The sequence below is a fragment of the Pecten maximus genome, chromosome 4 (genome assembly GCF_902652985.1).
Source record: "Pecten maximus chromosome 4, xPecMax1.1, whole genome shotgun sequence".
Taxonomy (NCBI): domain Eukaryota; kingdom Metazoa; phylum Mollusca; class Bivalvia; order Pectinida; family Pectinidae; genus Pecten; species Pecten maximus.
This window is the reverse complement of record NC_047018.1, coordinates 28065907-28087304: the sequence shown is the minus strand read 5'-3', so window position 1 is coordinate 28087304 and position 21398 is coordinate 28065907. Positions and strand designations below refer to the sequence as shown.

The 21398-nt window shown below is 37.5% G+C and overlaps 1 protein-coding gene across 1 annotated transcript; it reads right to left on the bottom strand.

Moving 5' to 3' along the window:
- Positions 1-10648: 10648 nt before the first annotated feature.
- Positions 10649-17607, bottom strand: LOC117325709 (bifunctional polynucleotide phosphatase/kinase-like). The gene is made up of 8 exons (XM_033882131.1): positions 17276-17607; positions 16027-16208; positions 14811-14900; positions 14302-14422; positions 13929-14053; positions 12136-12267; positions 11652-11754; positions 10649-11154 (listed from the first exon to the last, which is right to left on the bottom strand). The coding sequence occupies exons 1-8, from the start codon at positions 17520-17522 to the stop codon at positions 10901-10903; spliced, it is 1254 nt and encodes a 417-aa protein (XP_033738022.1). The 5' UTR covers positions 17523-17607; the 3' UTR covers positions 10649-10900.
- Between the last annotated feature and the right edge of the window lie 3791 nt (positions 17608-21398).

Here is a 21398-nt window from a genome sequence, read left to right as displayed (position 1 = left end):
GGACAAAAGCCCCTTCACCACTAATCAAAAAGTGGACAAAAGCCCCTTCATAAAAAAAAAAATGATATTTATTTTTTTAATGATTTTTAATTGCTACATATGCATATGTCATCAGTGGCTTCGGCAAAAGCCCCTTCATAAAAAAAATGATATTTATTTTTTTATGATTTTTAATTGCTACATATATATAACATATGTCATCAGTGGCTTCGGCAATGTAAACAACCGGTTCCAACAACAACTACTTGAACTGTTACATAAATAATAAGCTGTTACACAGTTGTTTGGTAGGTTTTTATTGATGTTGTGTTCTCCTGGAAAGAAATATATCATTAATGGCTTCATTGTTTCTTTGATTTTAATCATTCCTAAAATTAAACTTTTCTTATTACAACGCAGAGCAACATGTTTGGTTAGGTACTTATTATATTATAATTTGAGACAATGCAAATAGGGATCAAATGTTTATTGCTTTTGTAGGCATTTCTTTGATTATCAATATTTGCAGTATATTAATTAGGAAGTCAAAAATTATGTGTAATCAGTAACAATATGTTCATCATGGAGAGTTTCCTGAAATTTTTAGCTTACTTAATAATATAAAGTTTGAAAAAATAAATTATGATGTTTAACCACAGACATATAATGCTACACTGACATTGAACCAAGGACCTTCATTTTCCACACAATTTTTCTCCAAATTTCAGAGATAAAAACAACAATATATATATATATATATATATATAATTTCTGTTTTTCAAAAGTACAGATTTATATAAAGTATACCAGCTAAATTTCTAAATAAGGGGCTTCTGTCCGGGGGGGCTTTCGTTCGGAGGGGCTTTTGTCCTAGGGGCTAATGTCCGGGGGGGGCTAATGTCCGGGGGGGGGGGGGGGGGGGGCTTTTGTCCTACACTCCAGAGATTGGTAGCATAGGTAAGTTTCGCTCCATCTCACATGCCTCAATTGTTATCTGCGCCTAACACTTACCTAGTGTTTTATCAGAGACAAATATACTGTATGTCCACTGAAACAGTGATAGGCCGTAAATACGGTACTCTCTAGATCAGATAAATTTACCTAAAAACGCCGGGCGTAACAAAACAGAAAATAAAAGTTTTGACAGTCATAGTTTGAGATGTTTTAAAAATTTCCGGACGATTAATTTTTTTACTATTACAAAGTTTAGATGATTTGTTTTAAGTGTGTCTTATTTGAGGTACGGACAAAAGAGAGTTTTCCTGAAATGTTTAGCTTACTTAATAATCTAAAGTTTGAACCACACACACTACACTGACATTGAACCAAGGACTTTCATTTTCCACACAATTATTCTCCAAATTTCAGAGATAAAAACAACAATATATACATATAGTTTCTGTTTTTCAAAAGTACAGATTTATATGAAGTATACCAGCTAAATTTATAAAGAAGGGGCTTTTGTCCGGGGGGCCTAATGTCCCCCCCGGGGGGGGGGGGGGGGGGGGGGGGGGGGGGGGGGGGGGGGGGCTTTTGTCCTACACTCGTCTTATTTAAATATCACAAACATGAACATTACCGACCGTAGGATCTTTCTCCTTATATTTATTCCTATGCATATTTTTCCTGTTTTGATTTTCCTGAAAAAGTTTGACATTTTATGTTCCTTAATTATTACTTGATAAAGAGACATATAAGATATGTAAATCCCTGCTAAATAATACCGCTGATAAAAATAGCGTTTGATACATCCTGAAATTGGCTACAGACAATTACACAAATACCAGATTATTAGGAACATGCGTGAATTTGCTTGTGTACTCATCACCGTTTGTCAACATGTCACCCGATCACAGCTAGGTAAGTTGTGAATTTTATCACAGGTAAGCTGCAAGGTTCCTTTGAACTGCAGCCAGAGGACTTATTATTATATAAGATCTACAGATATACAGTCCTACCTGTACTGTACATGGCCGGGGGGGGGGGGGGGGGGGGGGGGGGGGGGGGGTTAAAATGGTGACATCTAGCTGGAGGTGCCCAATTAACGTACATACCGGGTGACACAGGACGCAACAAGCAGAAAATATATCATTCAACAGATAAAACTTCACTTCACAAGAAAAACCAGTATTTAGGACCGTTTTGGTCATTTTGATCCATCGCTTTAGTAGCGTGTTAATTTGTGTCCTCCTCATCACGTGAAAGTGCCCGTTTTCTGATATAAAATAGAGTATTTTCTAAATGTCTGACCGATTTGTAATTAAGAACAACAATGTATGAAATGTCAAAGAAAATATATCATCAACAGATAAAACTTCACCCTACTAGAAAAAATAGAGTATCGTGGATCGTTTGGGTAATTTTGACCCACAGCACGATACGAGTTTTTGTATTTTGATTATCGACCTTGATTTGTAGACAAATTCAGCTCTCATAACATCAGAGACATATATATACATGTAAATATGTCTCTGATAACATCAATAAAATAAAGCGAATTATACATAGATTTTTTAAGTTATACCAAACCATAAATCAAACATGTAATTTCAGTCTGTTTCTCCACAAAATAACCTTTAATCCAAGTGTATTTCGAAACGCTACGAGGCGAATTCGGTGTCACCTGGGTATCAGAACGAGACACTCCGATACTTAGGGCGTGTGTGATATTTAGTAAGAGATATTGACTGTTACCAATCTCTTTGATATACACGTGCACGTCTCTGATATCAATGATTCATTTGAATAACAAAATGGGAATGACAAGTCATGATAATCCGCATATATCCGTATGGTTGCGCTGGGATACATGTGTGCATATATAACCGAGACATAGATATGTCTCTGTCTTCTACTTCATTTTCTTCAATTGCACTTCTTCACTTTTTAAATGTTAGTTCAAACAAATTTTTCACTGCAATTTTCATATTTAAATGTTTCGATCTTTTTACACAGGTCTGTTGTAAAGAAATCCCTGGGGTCATGAACCATAAGTTACATAACTGCCTATTGGTAACCTCAATTACCTAGATACGTAAGGCGCCTCCCGTGTACTGTTTCATATGGTCTCCATGTTTTTGCTCGTACTTTACACTCGTTTTATTATTTTAATATCGGTATTTTCTGGGATTTTTTTTTCATCTCCCATGGTTTGTTGGAATAATAAAAAAAAAGTACACTAAAAACTTTTGCATGGTACAATTAGAGACCTATATACTAATTAATATAGGTCACTGGTACAATATGTTCAACAAATTTTTCATTAAAAGTATGCCGTAAAGAATGCAAAGAACGGCCACAAAACACTTTTTATTTTAAACCTGCAAAGTGTGACGTGGTACATATATGCACACGTACCATTACCGAAACCGGCCAGTTGAAACGTATTCACGTTCGTAGATACATGTATTCACACATGTATTCACGTTCGTAGATAAGTAACCTTTTTTAACTATAAAAGTGTTAATTAAAATGTATATCATAGCCGAAACCGGCCAACCAGTTCGGATCAAGAGGTATTAAAAGCGCCCATTCGATACCGTCCAAGATGTTTTTTCTACTTTTTTTCATTATATATAACAGAAGGCCATAACTTATAACAGTAAATTAGTAAGAGAACAGAACTGTGTACATGTACCACAGCACAAATCAGCCAGTATCAAAAGCGTTAAAAACTGACTGGTCGGTATCAGTCTTCTTATCTGTAATTTTGAATGAATGATAACTTAATCGATATCCAAGCCTACGGCTTATCAAGTCAAAACTGAACATGGAAAAATTCATACTGCCAAGGGCTGACAAATTCATGTCTTTAAATTTTTTTTGAAGTGACATTTTATGGAGAAGAAAATGTGTAGTGCTACCATACCTGAGTCTTTAGTTCACGAGAAATGTGTAGTGCTACCATACCTGAGTCTTTAGTTCACGAGAAATGTGTAGTGCTACCATACCCTAGTCTTTAGTTCATGAGAAATGTGTAATGCTACCATACCCAAGTCTTTCGTTAAAGAGAAATGTGTAGTGCTACCATACCCGAGTCTTTAGTTCAAGAGAAATGTGTAGTGCTACCATACCCGAGTCTTTAGTTAAAGAGAAATGTGTAGTGCTACCATACCCTAGTCTTTCGTTAAAGAGAAATGTGTAGTGCTACCATACCCGAGTCTTTAGTTAAAGAGAAATGTGTAGTGCTACCATACCCTAGTCTTTCGTTAAAGAGAAATGTGTAGTGCTACCATACCCGAGTCTTTAGTTCAAGAGAAATGTGTAGTGCTACCATACCCGAGTCTTTAGTTAAAGAGAAATGTGTAGTGCTACCATACCCGAGTCTTTAGTTAAATAGAAATGTGTAGCGCTACCATACCCGAGTCTTTAGTTCACGAGAAATGTGTAGTGTTCAATACCCAAGTCTTTATTTCATGAGAAATGTGTAATGCTACCATACCCAAGTCTTTAGTTCACGAGAAATGTGTAGTGCTACCATACCCAAGTCTTTAGTTCAAGAGAAATGTGTAGTGCTACCATACCCGAGTCTTTAGTTCATGAGAAATGTGTAGTGCTACCATACCCAAGTCTTTAGTTCATGAGAAATGTGTAATGCTACCATACCCAAGTCTTTCGTTAAAGAGAAATGTGTAGTGCTACCATACCCGAGTCTTTAGTTCAAGAGAAATGTGTAGTGCTACCATACCCTAGTCTTTCGTTAAAGAGAAATGTGTAGTGCTACCATACCCGAGTCTTTAGTTCAAGAGAAATGTGTAGTGCTACCATACCCGAGTCTTTAGTTAAAGAGAAATGTGTAGTGCTACCATACCCTAGTCTTTCGTTAAAGAGAAATGTGTAGTGCTACCATACCCGAGTCTTTAGTTCACGAGAAATGTGTAGTGCTACCATACCCAAGTCTTTAGTTCACGAGAAATGTGTAGTGCTACCATACCCAAGTCTTTATTTCATGAGAAATGTGTAATGCTACCATACCCAAGTCTTTAGTTCACGAGAAATGTGTAGTGCTACCATACCCTAGTCTTTAGTTCATGAGAAATGTGTAGTGCTACCATACCCTAGTCTTTAGTTCATGAGAAATGTGTAATGCTACCATACCCAAGTCTTTAGTTCATGAGAAATGTGTAATGCTACCATACCCAAGTCTTTCGTTAAAGAGAAATGTGTAGTGCTACCATACCCGAGTCTTTAGTTCAAGAGAAATGTGTAGTGCTACCATACCCTAGTCTTTCGTTAAAGAGAAATGTGTAGTGCTACCATACCCGAGTCTTTAGTTCAAGAGAAATGTGTAGTGCTACCATACCCGAGTCTTTAGTTAAAGAGAAATGTGTAGTGCTACCATACCCTAGTCTGTCGTTAAAGAGAAATGTGTAGTGCTACCATACCCGAGTCTCTAGTTCACGAGAAATGTGTAGTGCTACCATACCCAAGTCTTTAGTTCACGAGAAATGTGTAGTGTTCAATACCCAAGTCTTTATTTCATGAGAAATGTGTAATGCTACCATACCCAAGTCTTTAGTTCACGAGAAATGTGTAGTGCTACCATACCCTAGTCTTTAGTTCATGAGAAATGTGTAATGCTACCATACCCAAGTCTTTCGTTAAAGAGAAATGTGTAGTGCTACCATACCCGAGTCTTTAGTTCAAGAGAAATGTGTAGTGCTACCATACCCGAGTCTTTAGTTAAAGAGAAATGTGTAGTGCTACCATACCCTAGTCTTTTGTTAAAGAGAAATGTGTAGTGCTACCATACCCGAGTCTTTAGTTAAAGAGAAATGTGTAGTGCTACCATACCCTAGTCTTTCGTTAAAGAGAAATGTGTAGTGCTACCATACCCGAGTCTTTAGTTCAAGAGAAATGTGTAGTGCTACCATACCCGAGTCTTTAGTTAAAGAGAAATGTGTAGTGCTACCATACCCGAGTCTTTAGTTAAATAGAAATGTGTAGCGCTACCATACCCGAGTCTTTAGTTCACGAGAAATGTGTAGTGTTCAATACCCAAGTCTTTATTTCATGAGAAATGTGTAATGCTACCATACCCAAGTCTTTAGTTCATGAGAAATGTGTAATGCTACCATACCCAAGTCTTTCGTTAAAGAGAAATGTGTAGTGCTACCATACCCGAGTCTTTAGTTCAAGAGAAATGTGTAGTGCTACCATACCAGAGTCTTTAGTTAAAGAGAAATGTGTAGTGCTACCATACCCTAGTCTTTCGTTAAAGAGAAATGTGTAGTGCTACCATACCCGAGTCTTTAGTTCAAGAGAAATGTGTAGTGCTACCATACCCGAGTCTTTAGTTCAAGAGAAATGTGTAGTGCTACCATACCCTAGTCTTTCGTTAAAGAGAAATGTGTAGTGCTACCATACCCGAGTCTTTAGTTCAAGAGAAATGTGTAGTGCTACCATACCCGAGTCTTTAGTTCAAGAGAAATGTGTAGTGCTACCATACCCGAGTCTTTAGTTAAATAGAAATGTGTAGTGCTACCATACCCGAGTCTTTAGTTCACGAGAAATGTGTAGTGCTACCATACCCGAGTCTTTAGTTCACGAGAAATGTGTAGTGCTACCATACCCAAGTTTTTAGTTCAAGAGAAATGTGTAGTGCTACCATACCCGAGTCTTTAGTTGAGAAATGTGTAATGCTACCATACCCGAGTCTTTAGTTCAAGAGAAATGTGTAGTGCTACCATACTGAATCTTTAGTTGAGAAATGTGTAGGGCTACCATACCCGAGTCTTTAGTTCACGAGAAATGTGTAATGCTACTATACCAAAGTCTTTACTTCATGAGAAATGTGTAATGCTACCATACCCTAGTCTTTCGTTAAAGAGAAATGTGTAGTGTTACCATACCCGAGTCTTTAGTTCAAGAGAAATGTGTAGTGCTACCACACCCGAGTCTTTAGTTCATGAGAAATGTGTAGTGCTACCATACCCTAGTCTTTAGTTCACGAGAAATGTGTAGGGATACCATACCCTAGTCTTTAGTTCAAGAGAAATGTGTAGTGTTCAATACCCGAGTCTTTAGTTCAAGAGAAATGTGTAGTGTTCAATACCCGAGTCTTTAGTTCATGAGAAATGTTTAGTGCTACCATACCATACCAGAGTCTTTAGTTCAAGGAAATGTGTAGTGCTACCATACCCGAGTCTTTAGTTCAAGGAACTGTGTAGTGCTACCATACCCGAGTCTTTAGTTAAAGAGAAATGTGAAGTGCTACCATACCTGAGTCTTTAGTTCATGAGAAATGTGTAGTGCTACCATACCCAAGTCTTTAGTTCACGAGAAATGTTTAGTGCTACCATACCCGAGTCTTTAGTTCACGAGAAATGTGTAGTGCTACCATACCCGAGTCTTTAGTTAATGAGAAATGTGTATTACTACCATACCCAAGTCTTTAGTTCACGAGAAATGTGTAGTGCTACCATACCCAAGTCTTTAGTTCACGAGAAATGTGTAGTGCTACCATACCCTAGTCTTCAGTTCAAGAGAAATGTGTAGTGTTACCATGTCCGAGTCTTTAGTTCAAGAGAAATGTGTAGTGCTACCATACCCGAGTCTTTAGTTCAAGAGAAATGTGTAGTGCTACCATACCCGAGTCTTTAGTTCAAGAGAAATGTGTAGTGCTACCATACCCTAGTCTTTAGTTCATGAGAAATGTGTAGTGCTACCATACCCAAGTCTTTAGTTCATGAGAAATGTGTAGTGCTACCATACCCTAGTCTTTAGTCCATGAGAAATGTGTAGTGCTACTATACCCGAGTCTTTGGTTCAAGAGAAATGTGTAGTGCTACCATACCCCCCGAGTCTTTAGTTCAAGAGAAATGTGAAGTGCTACCATATCAGAGCCTTTAGTTCATGAGAAATGTGTATTACTACCATACCAGAGTCTTTAGTTCAAGAGAAATGTGTATTACTACCATACCAGAGTCTTTAGTTCAAGAGAAATGTGTAGTGCTACCATACCCTAGTCTTTAGTTCATGAGAAATGTGTAGTGCTACCATACCCAAGTCTTTAGTTCATGAGAAATGTGTAGTGCTACCATACCCTAGTCTTCAGTCCATGAGAAATGTGTAGTGCTACCATACCCTAGTCTTCAGTCCATGAGAAATGTGTAGTGCTACCATACCCAAGTCTTTAGTTCATGAGAAATGTGTAGTGCTACCATACCAGAGTCTTTAGTTCAAGAGAAATGTGTAGTGCTACCATACCTGAGTCTTTAGTAAAAAAAACAACAAAGCAGTAAATTATCAAAATAACCACATCATTTTATTTTTTACAATAAATTAACAAATATTTCATTTGGATAAAAACAAGTATATATCATAAAATCCAGAATAAAAACACATCTTTGTATAGTTTATGTAATTGTAAAGAAGGACTTCCATCTGTGTCATGGAAACTAGTAAATAAAAACAGATTTGATATGATAAATGCCTAACATTACAGCATGGACATAAGTGTCAGATTCTATACATCAACATGGCGATTTGAATAGAATCAGATGGTGGGCTAAAAATATTGAAACAACAATTTATACACAGCGTATAGTATAACTACATTTATATATGCAGTGTACAGTGTTACCACATTTATACACAGTGTACAGTGTAACTACATTTATACACAGTGTACAGTGTAACTACATTTATACACAGTGTACAGTGTTACCACATTTATACACAGTGTACAGTGTAACTACATTTATACACAGTGTATAGTGTAACTACATTTATACACAGTGTATAGTGTAACTACATTTATACACAGTGTACAGTGTAACTACATTTATACACAGTGTACAGTGTAACTACATTTATACACAGTGTATAGTGTAACTACATTTATACACAGTGTACAGTGTAACTACATTTATACACAGTGTATAGTGTAACTACATTTATACACAGTGTACAGTGTAACTACATTTATACAGTGTACAGTGTAACTACATTTATACACAGTGTACAGTATAACTACATTTATACACAGTGTACAGTGTAACTACATTTATACACAGTATACAGTGTAACTACATTTATACACAGTGTACAGTGTAACTACATTTATACACAGTGTACAGTGTAACTACATTTATACACAGTGTTCAGTGTAACTACATTTATATACAGTGTACAGTGTAACTACATTTATACACAGTGTACAGTGTAACTACATTTATATACAGTGTACAGTGTAACTACATTTATACACAGTGTACAGTGTAACTACATTTATACACAGTGTATAGTGTAACTACATTTATACACAGTATACAGTGTAACTACATTTATACACAGTATACAGTATAACTACATTTATACACAGTGTATAGTGTAACTACATTTATATACAGTGTACAGTGTAACTACATTATACACAGTGTACAGTGTAACTACATTTATATACAGTGTACAGTGTAACTACATTTATACACAGTGTATAGTGTAACTACATTTATACACAGTGTACAGTGTAACTACATTTATACACAGTGTACAGTGTAACTACATTTATACACAGTGTACAGTGTAACTACATTTATACAGTGTACAGTGTAACTACATTTATACACAGTATACAGTGTAACTACATTTATACACAGTATACAGTGTAACTACATTTATACACAGTATACAGTATAACTACATTTATATACAGTGTACAGTGTAACTACATTTATACACAGTGTACAGTGTTACCACATTTATACACAGTGTACAGTGTAACTACATTTATACATAGTGTACAGTGTAACTACATTTATACACAGTGTATAGTATAACTACATTTATACACAGTGTATAGTGTAACTACATTTATATACAGTGTACAGTGTAACTACATTTATACACAGTGTACAGTGTAACTACATTTATACATAGTGTACAGTGTAACTACATTTATACACAGTGTATAGTGTAACTACATTTATATACAGTGTACAGTGTAACTACATTTATACACAGTGTATAGTATAACTACATTTATACACAGTGTACAGTGTAACTACATTTATACACAGTGTATAGTGTAACTACATTTATACACAGTGTACAGTGTAACTACATTTATACACAGTGTACAGTGTAACTACATTTATACACAGTGTACAGTATAACTACATTTATACACAGTGTACAGTGTAACTACATTTATACACAGTGTACAGTATAACTACATTTATACACAGTATACAGTGTAACTACATTTATACACAGTATACAGTGTATCTATATTTATACACAGTGTACAGTATAACTACATTTATACACAGTATACAGTGTAACTTCATTTATAAAACAACCACTAACCCTGTACAGGATCAACTGGAATCTAACAGATCTCTGGAGGTCAATAACCCAGATACACAATTTCTGTGTTTCTCAACATTTTGTTAAAAAAATAATGGCACTTTAAATTGATATGATCTAAAACACTGAAGTTCTTCATCATCTTTTTTAATTGCACTTGAACTGATATGTTCTATAAATCTATCACATTGTGTTTTTAGTATTAAAATGGCCCAGGTAAACAGATATAGCTTACAAGTGATACACCAAAGATAACAACGTCTCTAACACACAGCTCACAATGATCAAAAGAAACAAAGCTATGAACATGATATACTAATGTGTAAGTTAGCTCATAAAAAAGTTCATGTCAAAAACATACTGAGTACAATTTTTAATATAATCAATATACAGTACTGTACTGTGAAACCAGGCATCAACAACAAGGGAGACCTGATCAATTGGTCACACTTAAAAACTCAGAAATACTAGCTTGTCCGAGATATAAAACAATTCTCTAGGTTGTCACAGGCTGGCCTTGAAGTTTATATAAAAATTTCTGCTGGAGCAGAAGTGAACACAACGCAAAATTCCGACTGGAATGTATAATACAATGTCTGTGATATGGTATCTAATGGCCACCAGTGGTCCATTGTCTAAACAGGTTCTCATCACGTTTATTTTCAAAATCAGGTACAAAATCTATCTCTGTGATCTCTGAGAAACCCTCTGCTTTAGTTGGAGGTTCAAACTGCTTGTAGAAAACATTGTATCCAACATCGGGTATCCTTCTCACCTTCCCGTTTGTCTGGTTCTGGCGTACATAGTTCAGATGTTCTGCCATTTCTCGTTTTGTTTTCATCCAGAAGCACCGACAAGGAATTTCTGGTTTTGAAAAAATACAAAAAATGCATATCATATTTCTGATAAGAGGCTTACAAAACCATGAAGGAAAAACATAAATCTGCATCTCAATGTGATGCAGATATTTTCCTGTGATAAAATCATGTAATAGCAGGGCTAAAAGTGGTGCCTATTTTATTGGCCATGGCGCCTTAAATTCACCATTAGCGACCAGTTATTGACTTATAAGGCTACTTAAAAAAATTGTTTAAATATGCGACTATGTTAATCTTTCAAAGGGAGCTGTCAGTGCTAAAATGACATTAACAATCGAAAAAGATACAGAGAAGTAAGATTTTTGTTTTCTTAATTTAAGACAACTAGGTCAGGTGACTAACTGTTCCAACTGGCGCCTAGATTATATGAATTCGTAGCCAAATAGCCCACTTGGTAAAAATATCCACCTTGAGCCCTGAATAGTTAAAGAATTTATTGAATGCAGAAATTAAGTTAAATCATAGAAGGGAGGTAACTCTTACTTTGTGACTTTGCTAAATTGATGTAGTCACTTCTTGCTTCACGTGATGGATTCGTATTATCTGCAACAATGCTGCTCCCAGAGACTAGAGCAGACTTAGCAGCCTGAAAAAAACATACTTTGTTATCAAAATTTGCTTAAAATGTTTTCGCATATTTATTATTTATCTATAATTTGCTTAAAATGTTTTCACATATTTTCTATTTATCTATATATTTGTCAAACAAATACATTTTGTGTATGAATATGCTCAACCTCAGTTAAAAATGTGTCCATATTCACCGGGAATGATAAGTATAGTGCAATTAATGTGGATAAGTTTCCAACCACAGTACAGATCTTCAATGGCTTAATACAAATTACCAATCTTTCATATCTAATACAGTTGGAGAAAAACTCATAGCCCTCAAATAAATATTGAAAAATACAACTCGACCAACTTGCATTTTTGCTTAAAGAATAGTTATGTGATAGCTACCACTGACCTTGAGACATTTGGCCTTAGTTCCCATTGTGTCCCTGTTGATAGCCACATAGCCATGGGGCTCCAGGTATCTCCGTCTAAAGGTACTCTTCCCTGACGCAGGGCAGCCAGCCATCACGACCACTTCCTGTTTCTGTAAAAGTCCAAATAGTGATAAAATAAGTTTACACCCGTAGCTGATTCAGGTAAATACCTTAAGTATCAAAGTATATACACTTGTGCCAGAAAGTTGATTCAGGTAAATACCGCAAGTATCACCTTACATATATGTATATATAGGTGAACCAGGTATCTACCTTATATACACCTGTACCAGGTATCTACCTTATATACACCTGTACCAGGTACCTACCTTATATACACCTGTACCAGGTACCTACCTTATATACACCTGTACCAGGTAACTACCTTATATACACCTGTACCAGGTTCCTACCTTATATACACCTGTAGCAGGTACCTACCTTATATACACCTGTAGCAGGTACCTACCTTATATACACCTGTAGCAGGTACCTACCTTATATACACCTGTACCAGGTATCCACCTTATATACACCTGTACCAGGTATCTAACTTATATACACCTGTACCAGGTATCCACCTTATATACACCTGTACCAGGTACCTACCTTATATACACCTGTACCAGGTATCTACCTTATATACACCTGTACCAGGTATCCACCTTATATACACCTGTACCAGGTATCTACCTTATATACACCTGTACCAGGTACCTACCTTATATACACCTGTACCAGGTATCTACCTTATATACACCTGTACCAGGTATCTAACTTATATACACCTGTACCAGGTAACTACCTTATATACACCTGTACCAGGTATCCACCTTATATACACCTGTACCAGGTATCTACCTTATATACACCTGTACCAGGTATCTACCTTATATACACCTGTACCAGGTATCTACCTTATATACACCTGTACCAGGTACCTACCTTATATACACCTGTACCCTACCTTATATACACCTGTACCAGGTATCTACCTTATATACACCTGTACCCTACTTTATATACACCTGTACCAGGTATCTACCTTATATACACCTGTACCAGGTATCCACCTTATATACACCTGTACCAGGTATCTACCTTATATACACCTGTACCAGGTATCTACCTTATATACACCTGTACCAGGTATCTAACTTATATACACCTGTACCAGGTATCTACCTTATATACACCTGTACCAGGTATCTACCTTATATACACCTGTACCAGGTATCTACCTTATATACACCTGTACCAGGTTCCTACCTTATATACACCTGTACCAGGTATCTACCTTATATACACCTGTACCAGGTATCTACCTTATATACACCTGTACCCTACCTTATATACACCTGTACCAGGTACCTACCTTATATACACCTGTACCAGGTATCTACCTTATATACACCTGTACCAGGTACATACCTTATATACACCTGTACCAGGTATCTACCTTATATACACCTGTACCAGGTATCTACCTTATATACACCTGTACCAGGTACCTACCTTATATACACCTGTACCAGGTACCTACCTTATATACACCTGTACCAGGTACCTACCTTATATACACCTGTACCAGGTACCTACCTTATATACACCTGTACCAGGTACCTACCTTATATACACCTGTACCAGGTACCTACCTTATACCTTACCTGATTCAGGTAAATCATGGAACAGAAGACTTCATCCAAAACATGCAGTTAAACATTGTTACAGACAACACCTAACATTATGATAAGTATTTTATAAAACTTACATCACTGTGGTACACCTTTTTCTTTGCTTTCTGGCCAGTAGAAAGAATATCATTTGGATCGAAGTTTCCCCATTTGAAAGGCACTGCTTTTTCTCCCAGAAAGAACTCCTCGGGAGTTTGAAAATCTGTTAAAAGATCAGGCAAATTGACTTCATACATGATAGTGCTTCATAAAATCTTTTTATGTATACATGTTTTCAGACAAAATTAGAGAGTAATTGAAAACTATACCAAAATGACTTTTATATACAAATCTTGAATTCTATACAAATAATGGCTACCTGAAATTCTAGCTTTAATAGAATTCATAAACAAAGAAAAACTTCGAGTTTGTCTGAAATTCTGTGACAAGAGTTCAGTAAAGTATTCTCACCGATTCCAATGTTGGCTGCAAACATGCGGTCACTACAGGAGAAATCTTTTTTCTTTCCAGGTGACCATTCAGCAGCTCGTCCAGCTGCATCACCAACATAGCGACACTGAGAGAGATCTGGCTGAAAACAAGTATGGTATATATACTGAATTAATCAAGGTCAAATTATGTCTAAAGGTTATTGGTCAGGGTTTTAAAGAATCACAACAATTAAGCTCATATTGTACCTCAAGTTCATTGGTCAGGAGTTAACAGAATCACAATAATTAAGGTCAAATTGTTAAGGTATTTACATTACAATAGACAATAAAGTCTCATTGTTCTTAACACAAGTCTTGGAAGAATATCAGAAGATACAGAACAGAACTATGTCCATTCAGCCAGCGATGTAAGGGGAGACAACAACTACAGGAAGGGATACACAGGGAATACAAGTCTTAATTAAATAAAGTACACTGATTTGTTCTTTACTATTGTGATAGTCATTCCTATGTAGATATAGTGTATACCTTGATACCGCCATTACACTTTTCCACAAAATGTGTCCACATCACAGTACTTGGTTTCCTGAAATGATTTGTACCAGTGCAAGCAAATACCTGAAATGTGACAAAATATCAGCTTTTGAAATTCATTAAATTATGATAATTTATATTGTTGAAAATTCAAAGAAGATGAGAGAAAAGACTCTGTTACCCTGAGTTAAAACATCACATGTTTAATACAATGGATACAGTCAATCTGGGATAATAGTGTACAATTATATAACTGTATTAATGTGTATTTTACCTTGTACCTATAGTTTTACCACACAACAAAATTCAATATACTGAAGAACTTGTTTATGAAAAGGAATTAAAACTAATTCCACCAAAAAGTGGAAAGAAAATTTAACAAGAGGCCCATGGGCCTTAACAGTTATCTGTGTTTGAAATATTTCTGTAAATTTTACACTTTTTGACCCCATCCGTCAGCCCCTTTGGGCCAATAATTGCATACCAGCAAACTGCCTTCTAAAACTGCTTATTCAAATAGAAATGATAGTCAAAAATGTGATTTCCCTATATAAACTTTAGTAATGTTTACCCCCTCCCCAGGGGCAAACTCGAGACCACAGGGTCATGAAATTCCCAATTTTGGTAAAGCTCCTTAAGACCATTTCATCTACAAAGACTTCTTAAAGAGTATTTGACTCCAACTTGTTTGGACTTTGGGGAGATGTTTTTTGAAATTCAAGCTAATTTGGGTCATGAAATTCTTAATTTTGGTAAAGCGCATTAATACCTTTCTATCTGCGAAGATTATTTGATTCTACCACATCTTGGAGTTAAGAGAAGATTTTTGACATTTTAGTTAATTTGACCCTTTTTGGCCCCACCCCTCTGGCCCCTGGAGGTGGGGACCATATAAACAAAACACTTTTGGTTGACATTTGGCCATGTATAGAAGCTTCCTGCCAAATTTTATTGAATTTGGTTCAGTGGTTTTGGAGAAGAAGTTGAAATGTAAATTGTTTACAATGCACAATGTCAGACAAAAGATGATCACAATACTTTTTCTCAGGTGACCTAAAAATGTACTGAATTGTTCACCCTCTTCGGAGCAAAATCATAATTTGAGGGAACATTTCCCCCCAAAAAAGGCTTTGCAGATTTAATCAACTCCATAATGTAATATAAGCCTATTATTCTTGTGAAAAACTTGCATGAACAATAAAATACAAACCAATATTGGAATTCCAATTTCTCCAACGATGGCCTCAGCTTTTTTCATGAATTCCTCTGGTGTAACTTTGAGCTTCTCAATGCCCGCCTGGTTGGTGAAGAAAACAATCCTATAGCCATCATTGTGATAGTCACGGATCTTCTGGGGAACACATTCATCCCACCATACCCAGTCACTGGCACCTAAACAACAACATGACCTAAATAGTAAACAACAATATAACAAACAACAGTGTTATAACAAACAACTCATCTCAGTAGGTCAAGTGATAAGCGACACACAGATGTAAATAAAGGACCAAATAATGAAAATATCCTGTCCATATTAACTAATGATCAAAGTTCTCCATGAAAGCATGCACACACAACTGCAATACTTTAAAGAAAACATGAAAATACTTTAATACTAGCAACACAAGATGTCTATGCATGCAACAAAAGCAACAACATAAACAACAAATAGAAACCTCATTTCAGGAATAAAAGTTGTTTTTTCTTTAATGTCACATTTATACTCTTACTCAAAATATAAACTCATTTTTACTTCCACTAATAGCTTTTATATATAGGGACATAAAAAACATGTTATCAGCTTGAAGCTGCTTCTTTCATATTTCCTTTTGTATTAATACAGGACAACGGCGAATATTTCTTTTTTTAAGTTGGTTGACCTTTGATTTACCTGACAAGGACCTGAGAATATATTTGTATGTTTCAGTCTGATATGGATTTCGACCTATCATAGTGTATTAGTAATGGAAGCTGCTGGAGTTGCTCAAGTCAGGTACCGTAGCTAGATTCAAACCTTAGCCCAGTAAGTGGTATATAACAGAGGCCTATGTAGGAGTAGGATGTCCACTCCGAGAGCAGGACTCAAGTTCAAACCACAGTATGAGCAAGGTACTTTCTTTATTTCTTCCTTATACATGGGTATTTAAAATGTTATAATTATATATATCTTTTCTTTAATCCATTTTATGCAAATGTTATTAATTAATGACAGATTACACCTGTGAAATATCTGGTCATTTATATCACTTCAGTTAAATGTGTAGAAACAGATATAAAGTTCATCAGCTAATGGTCAGCTAAATAGATTATCCATGTTATCACATAATGCCAGTGGTTCTCAGCTGGGAATATACACTGGAAGTGGTAGTTCTGATTAGTTGTTTATATTTGGAACAGTTAATTACACGTGGGTCACAGTTTTACCTGTATCAATACCTGTAGACTCGATTTGATCATACCTGTAGCAAACGTCCTGCCACTGGCAGTTTTGATAACCGTAAAGTCAATGTCAAATCCGACTATTTTCTTTGAACCCGGAAGTGTGCTTGATGTCAGCTTCAGCAACGGACACACCCCTCTCATCACTTCGCCTTCTTGGGACCATTTCAAATTATCGCAAAGGTCGGTTTCCCCTTTAGCACGCTTAGCCTTTAACACACTTTCTTCGGCTGCCTTCCTTTTCTGAGCTTTGGCTCGAGCACTCATGTTCAGGTGTCTGGTTTGTTATGGGTACTGATCGTCAGCTAGCCTATTTATATATGAAGGTATTGCACCGGGTCTCAACATGAACTATGCTGCGTCGACGGATTCGTGTAGTAACATGCTGGATGGGAGATAACTCTCACACATCTCTACTCCTTATACACAGAATGCAAAGCACTGCTGTATTTATTTTTTACCGATAAACCAATGTGACCATCATTTCAACTGAAATTAGATAAAAGAACGTCCGGACGTTTTATTAAGTAGCTGATAAACCGTTTTATCAACAGTATACGTACATAAATAATAGGCGATTAACACTATTATAATTACAACGTTTAGAGTCTTGATCATATAATAATATACATTTCCATTGAATGGCGTTGATTGGTTCTCGTGTAAATTATGAATATCTTACTACAGAAAATAAATTACATTAAGTAAAGTTAAAAACAATTGCTGCAAATTTCACCAGTTTTATTTGTATTATGATTTAATTATTTTAGTTCTGAAATCGCCTTTAAATGCTTGTTCTATGTCTTTGTAAAAATCATCTACTTGGACCACTATTGTGCTGAAACAAGAGCATAGAGGGTCTGCATCGCTCTCCTGGATTTTGCAGTGATTATAGGTCAAAACACTATAATCACTATAAAACCAATCATTTCAAATATCTGTTTTCCCTATTGGGTCCCCACGACCCCTCAGGCCCTCGGAGGTAAGATCATATTGTATATGTTCTGCCCCTTTCTATCTTTATTCCCTTCTTCATCAAAATACAATATAAGTTAAAATAATCTGTTGCGTGACGAATTTTGTATATATATTCCCTTGTTACGGAAAGGACGCAAGTATAAATTGTACAACTTTTGTCCAATCCATTTGCTTTTATCTGCAATAAAATTGATTTAAACTAAAATAAAAATATTGTATATAGAATCGGTTCCCCCTTCACTAAGAAAGCTTCAGACCAAATTTGTACCATATCCTTTCATTCCTAAAATAATGGTCCAATTAGATATATCGGGGCCCGGCCTGTGCCCAGCCCCAATCAAGGATGACAAACCTAATTTGGTAAAAAAAAAAAACGCCAAGTAGTTCATGACTACAGTGATCGGCCTGTGCCCAGCCCCAATCAAGGATGGCAAACCTAATTTGGTCAAAAACCGCCGAGTAGTTCATGACTACAGTGATTTAATGGGGGAAAGTTGACAGACGCGGAACGACGGACGACGCGCCATGGTGTAAGCTCACAAGTGAGCTAAAAACGCAATATGCTTTGCATAACATATATTAATTTGATAAACTCATATCCCATGAGATAATCGTATATCATATCATGTGACCAATTACAAAGTGTATAAATTCATTTTCATATAAATAAGTTGAACATTGCCTATTGCTTTCCTATACAAATTACATTTTTTTATCAGCAATAGATACATGCAATGCGTCATAATGTATAATATTCACTGATCACATGTATGCATTTTAGCCAATCAACGCGAAGGCAATGTAATTAGCATATCCTGTTATAGCAATTTTAGCATATTAAAAGAAACATGGTTTTTGACTTAATAAACGTTAATTAAGAAGTTTTTAGAGATTCATGTAATGTAGGAAATATTCCTGATGTGTTTTTTCAAATCTTCATCTTGTTAATGTCGAGAACACGCGTACCTCTACAAGATTGTAATTTAAATCATTATTTTTTTAATGCCACCATATCTTAGATTCTTCATATGTCTTTGTCCTCGGGCTCATGTGATACCAGTATGCCTACTAGTTTTGACCTTCATGTCCCTGTGGTGCTGGTATGCGGCCGGATTCTAGTACCCATACCCCTGAGATGCTGGTATGTCGACGGATCCTGGTCTCCAGAACCCTGAGATGCTAGTATCCCACACGGTTCCAGATCTCTGATATGCTGGTATCCCACACGGTTCCAGACCTTTGAAATGCTAGTATCCCACACGGTTCCATACACCTGAGATGCTAGTATCCCACGCGGTTCCATACACCTGAGATGCTAGTATCCCACACGGTTCAAGACACCTGAGATGCTAGTATCCCACACGGGTCCAGACCCCTGAGATATTAGTATCCCACACTGTCCCAGACCCCTGAGATGCTAGTATCCCACACGGTTCCAGACCCCTGAGATGCTAGTATCCCACACGGTTCCAGACACCTGAGATGCTAGTATCCCACACGGTTCCATACACCTGAGATGCTAGTATCCCACACGGGTCCAGACCCCTGAGATGCTAGTATCCCACACGGTTCCAGACACCTGAGATGCTAGTATCCCACACGGTTCCAGACCCCTGAGATGCTAATATCCCACGCGGTTCCAGTCTCCTGAGATATTAGTATCCCACACTGTCCCAGACGCCTGAGATGCTAGTATCCCACACGGGTCCAGACCCCTGAGATGCTAGTATCCCACACGGTTCCAGACACCTGAGATGCTAGTATCCCACACGGTTCCAAACCCCTGAGATGCTAGTATCCCACACGGTTCCAGACCCCTGAGATATAAGTATCCCACACTGTCCCAGACCCCTGAGATATTAGTATTCCACACTGTCCCAGACCCCTGAGATGCTAGTATCCCACACGGTTCCAGACACCTGAGATATTAGTATCCCGCACTGTCCCAGACCCCTGAGATATAAGTATCCCACACACTCCCAGACCCCTGAGATGCTAGTATCCCACACGGTTCCAGACACCTGAGATGCTAGTATCCCACACGGTTCCAGACCCCTGAGATATTAGTATCCCACACTGTCCCAGACCCCTGAGATGCTAGTATCCCACATGGTTCCAGACACCTGAGATATTAGTATCCCACACGGTTCTAGACACTTGAGATGCTGGTATCCCACACGGTTCCAGACACCTGAGATGCTAGTATCCCACACGGTTCCAGTCTCCTGAGATGCTAGTATCCCACGCGGGTCCAGACCCCTGAGATATAAGTATCCCACACTGTCCCAAACCCCTGAGATATTAGTATTCCACACTGTCCCAGACCCCTGAGATGCTAGTATCCCACACGGTTCCAGACACCTGAGATGCTAGTATCCCACACGGTTCCAGACCCCTGAGATATTAGTATCCCACACTGTCCCAGACCCCTGAGATGCTAGTATCCCACATGGTTCCAGACACCTGAGATATTAGTATCCCACACGGTTCCAGACACCTGAGATACTAGTATCCCACACGGTTCCAGTCTCCTGAGATGCTGGTATCCCACACGGTTCCAGACACCTGAGATGCTAGTATCCCACACGGTTCCAGTCTCCTGAGATGCTAGTATCCCACACGGTTCCAGACCCCTGAGATGCTAGTATCCCACACGGTTCCAGACCTCTGAGATGCTAGTATCCCACACGGTTCCAGACTCCTGAAATGCTAGTATCCCACACGGTTCCAGACCTTTGAGATGCTAGTATCCCACACGGTTCCAGACCTCTGAGATTCTAGTATCCCACACGGTTCCAGTCTCCTGAGATTCTAGTATCCCACACGGTTCCAGACCTCTGAGATTCTAGTATCCCACACGGTTCCAGACCCCTGACATGCTAGTATCCCACACGGTTCCAGTCTCCTGAGATTCTAGTATCCCACACGGTTCCCGACCCCTGAGATGCTAGTATCCCACGCGGTTCCAGACCTCTGAGATGCTAGTATCCCACGCGGTTCCAGACCCCTGAGATGCTAGTATCCCACGCGGTTCCAGACCTTTGAAATGCTAATATCCGACACGGTCCAAGACCTCTGAGATGTAAGTATCCCACACGGTTCCAGTCTCCTGAGATGCTAGTATCCCACACGGTTCCAGACACCTGAGATGCTTGTATCCCACAC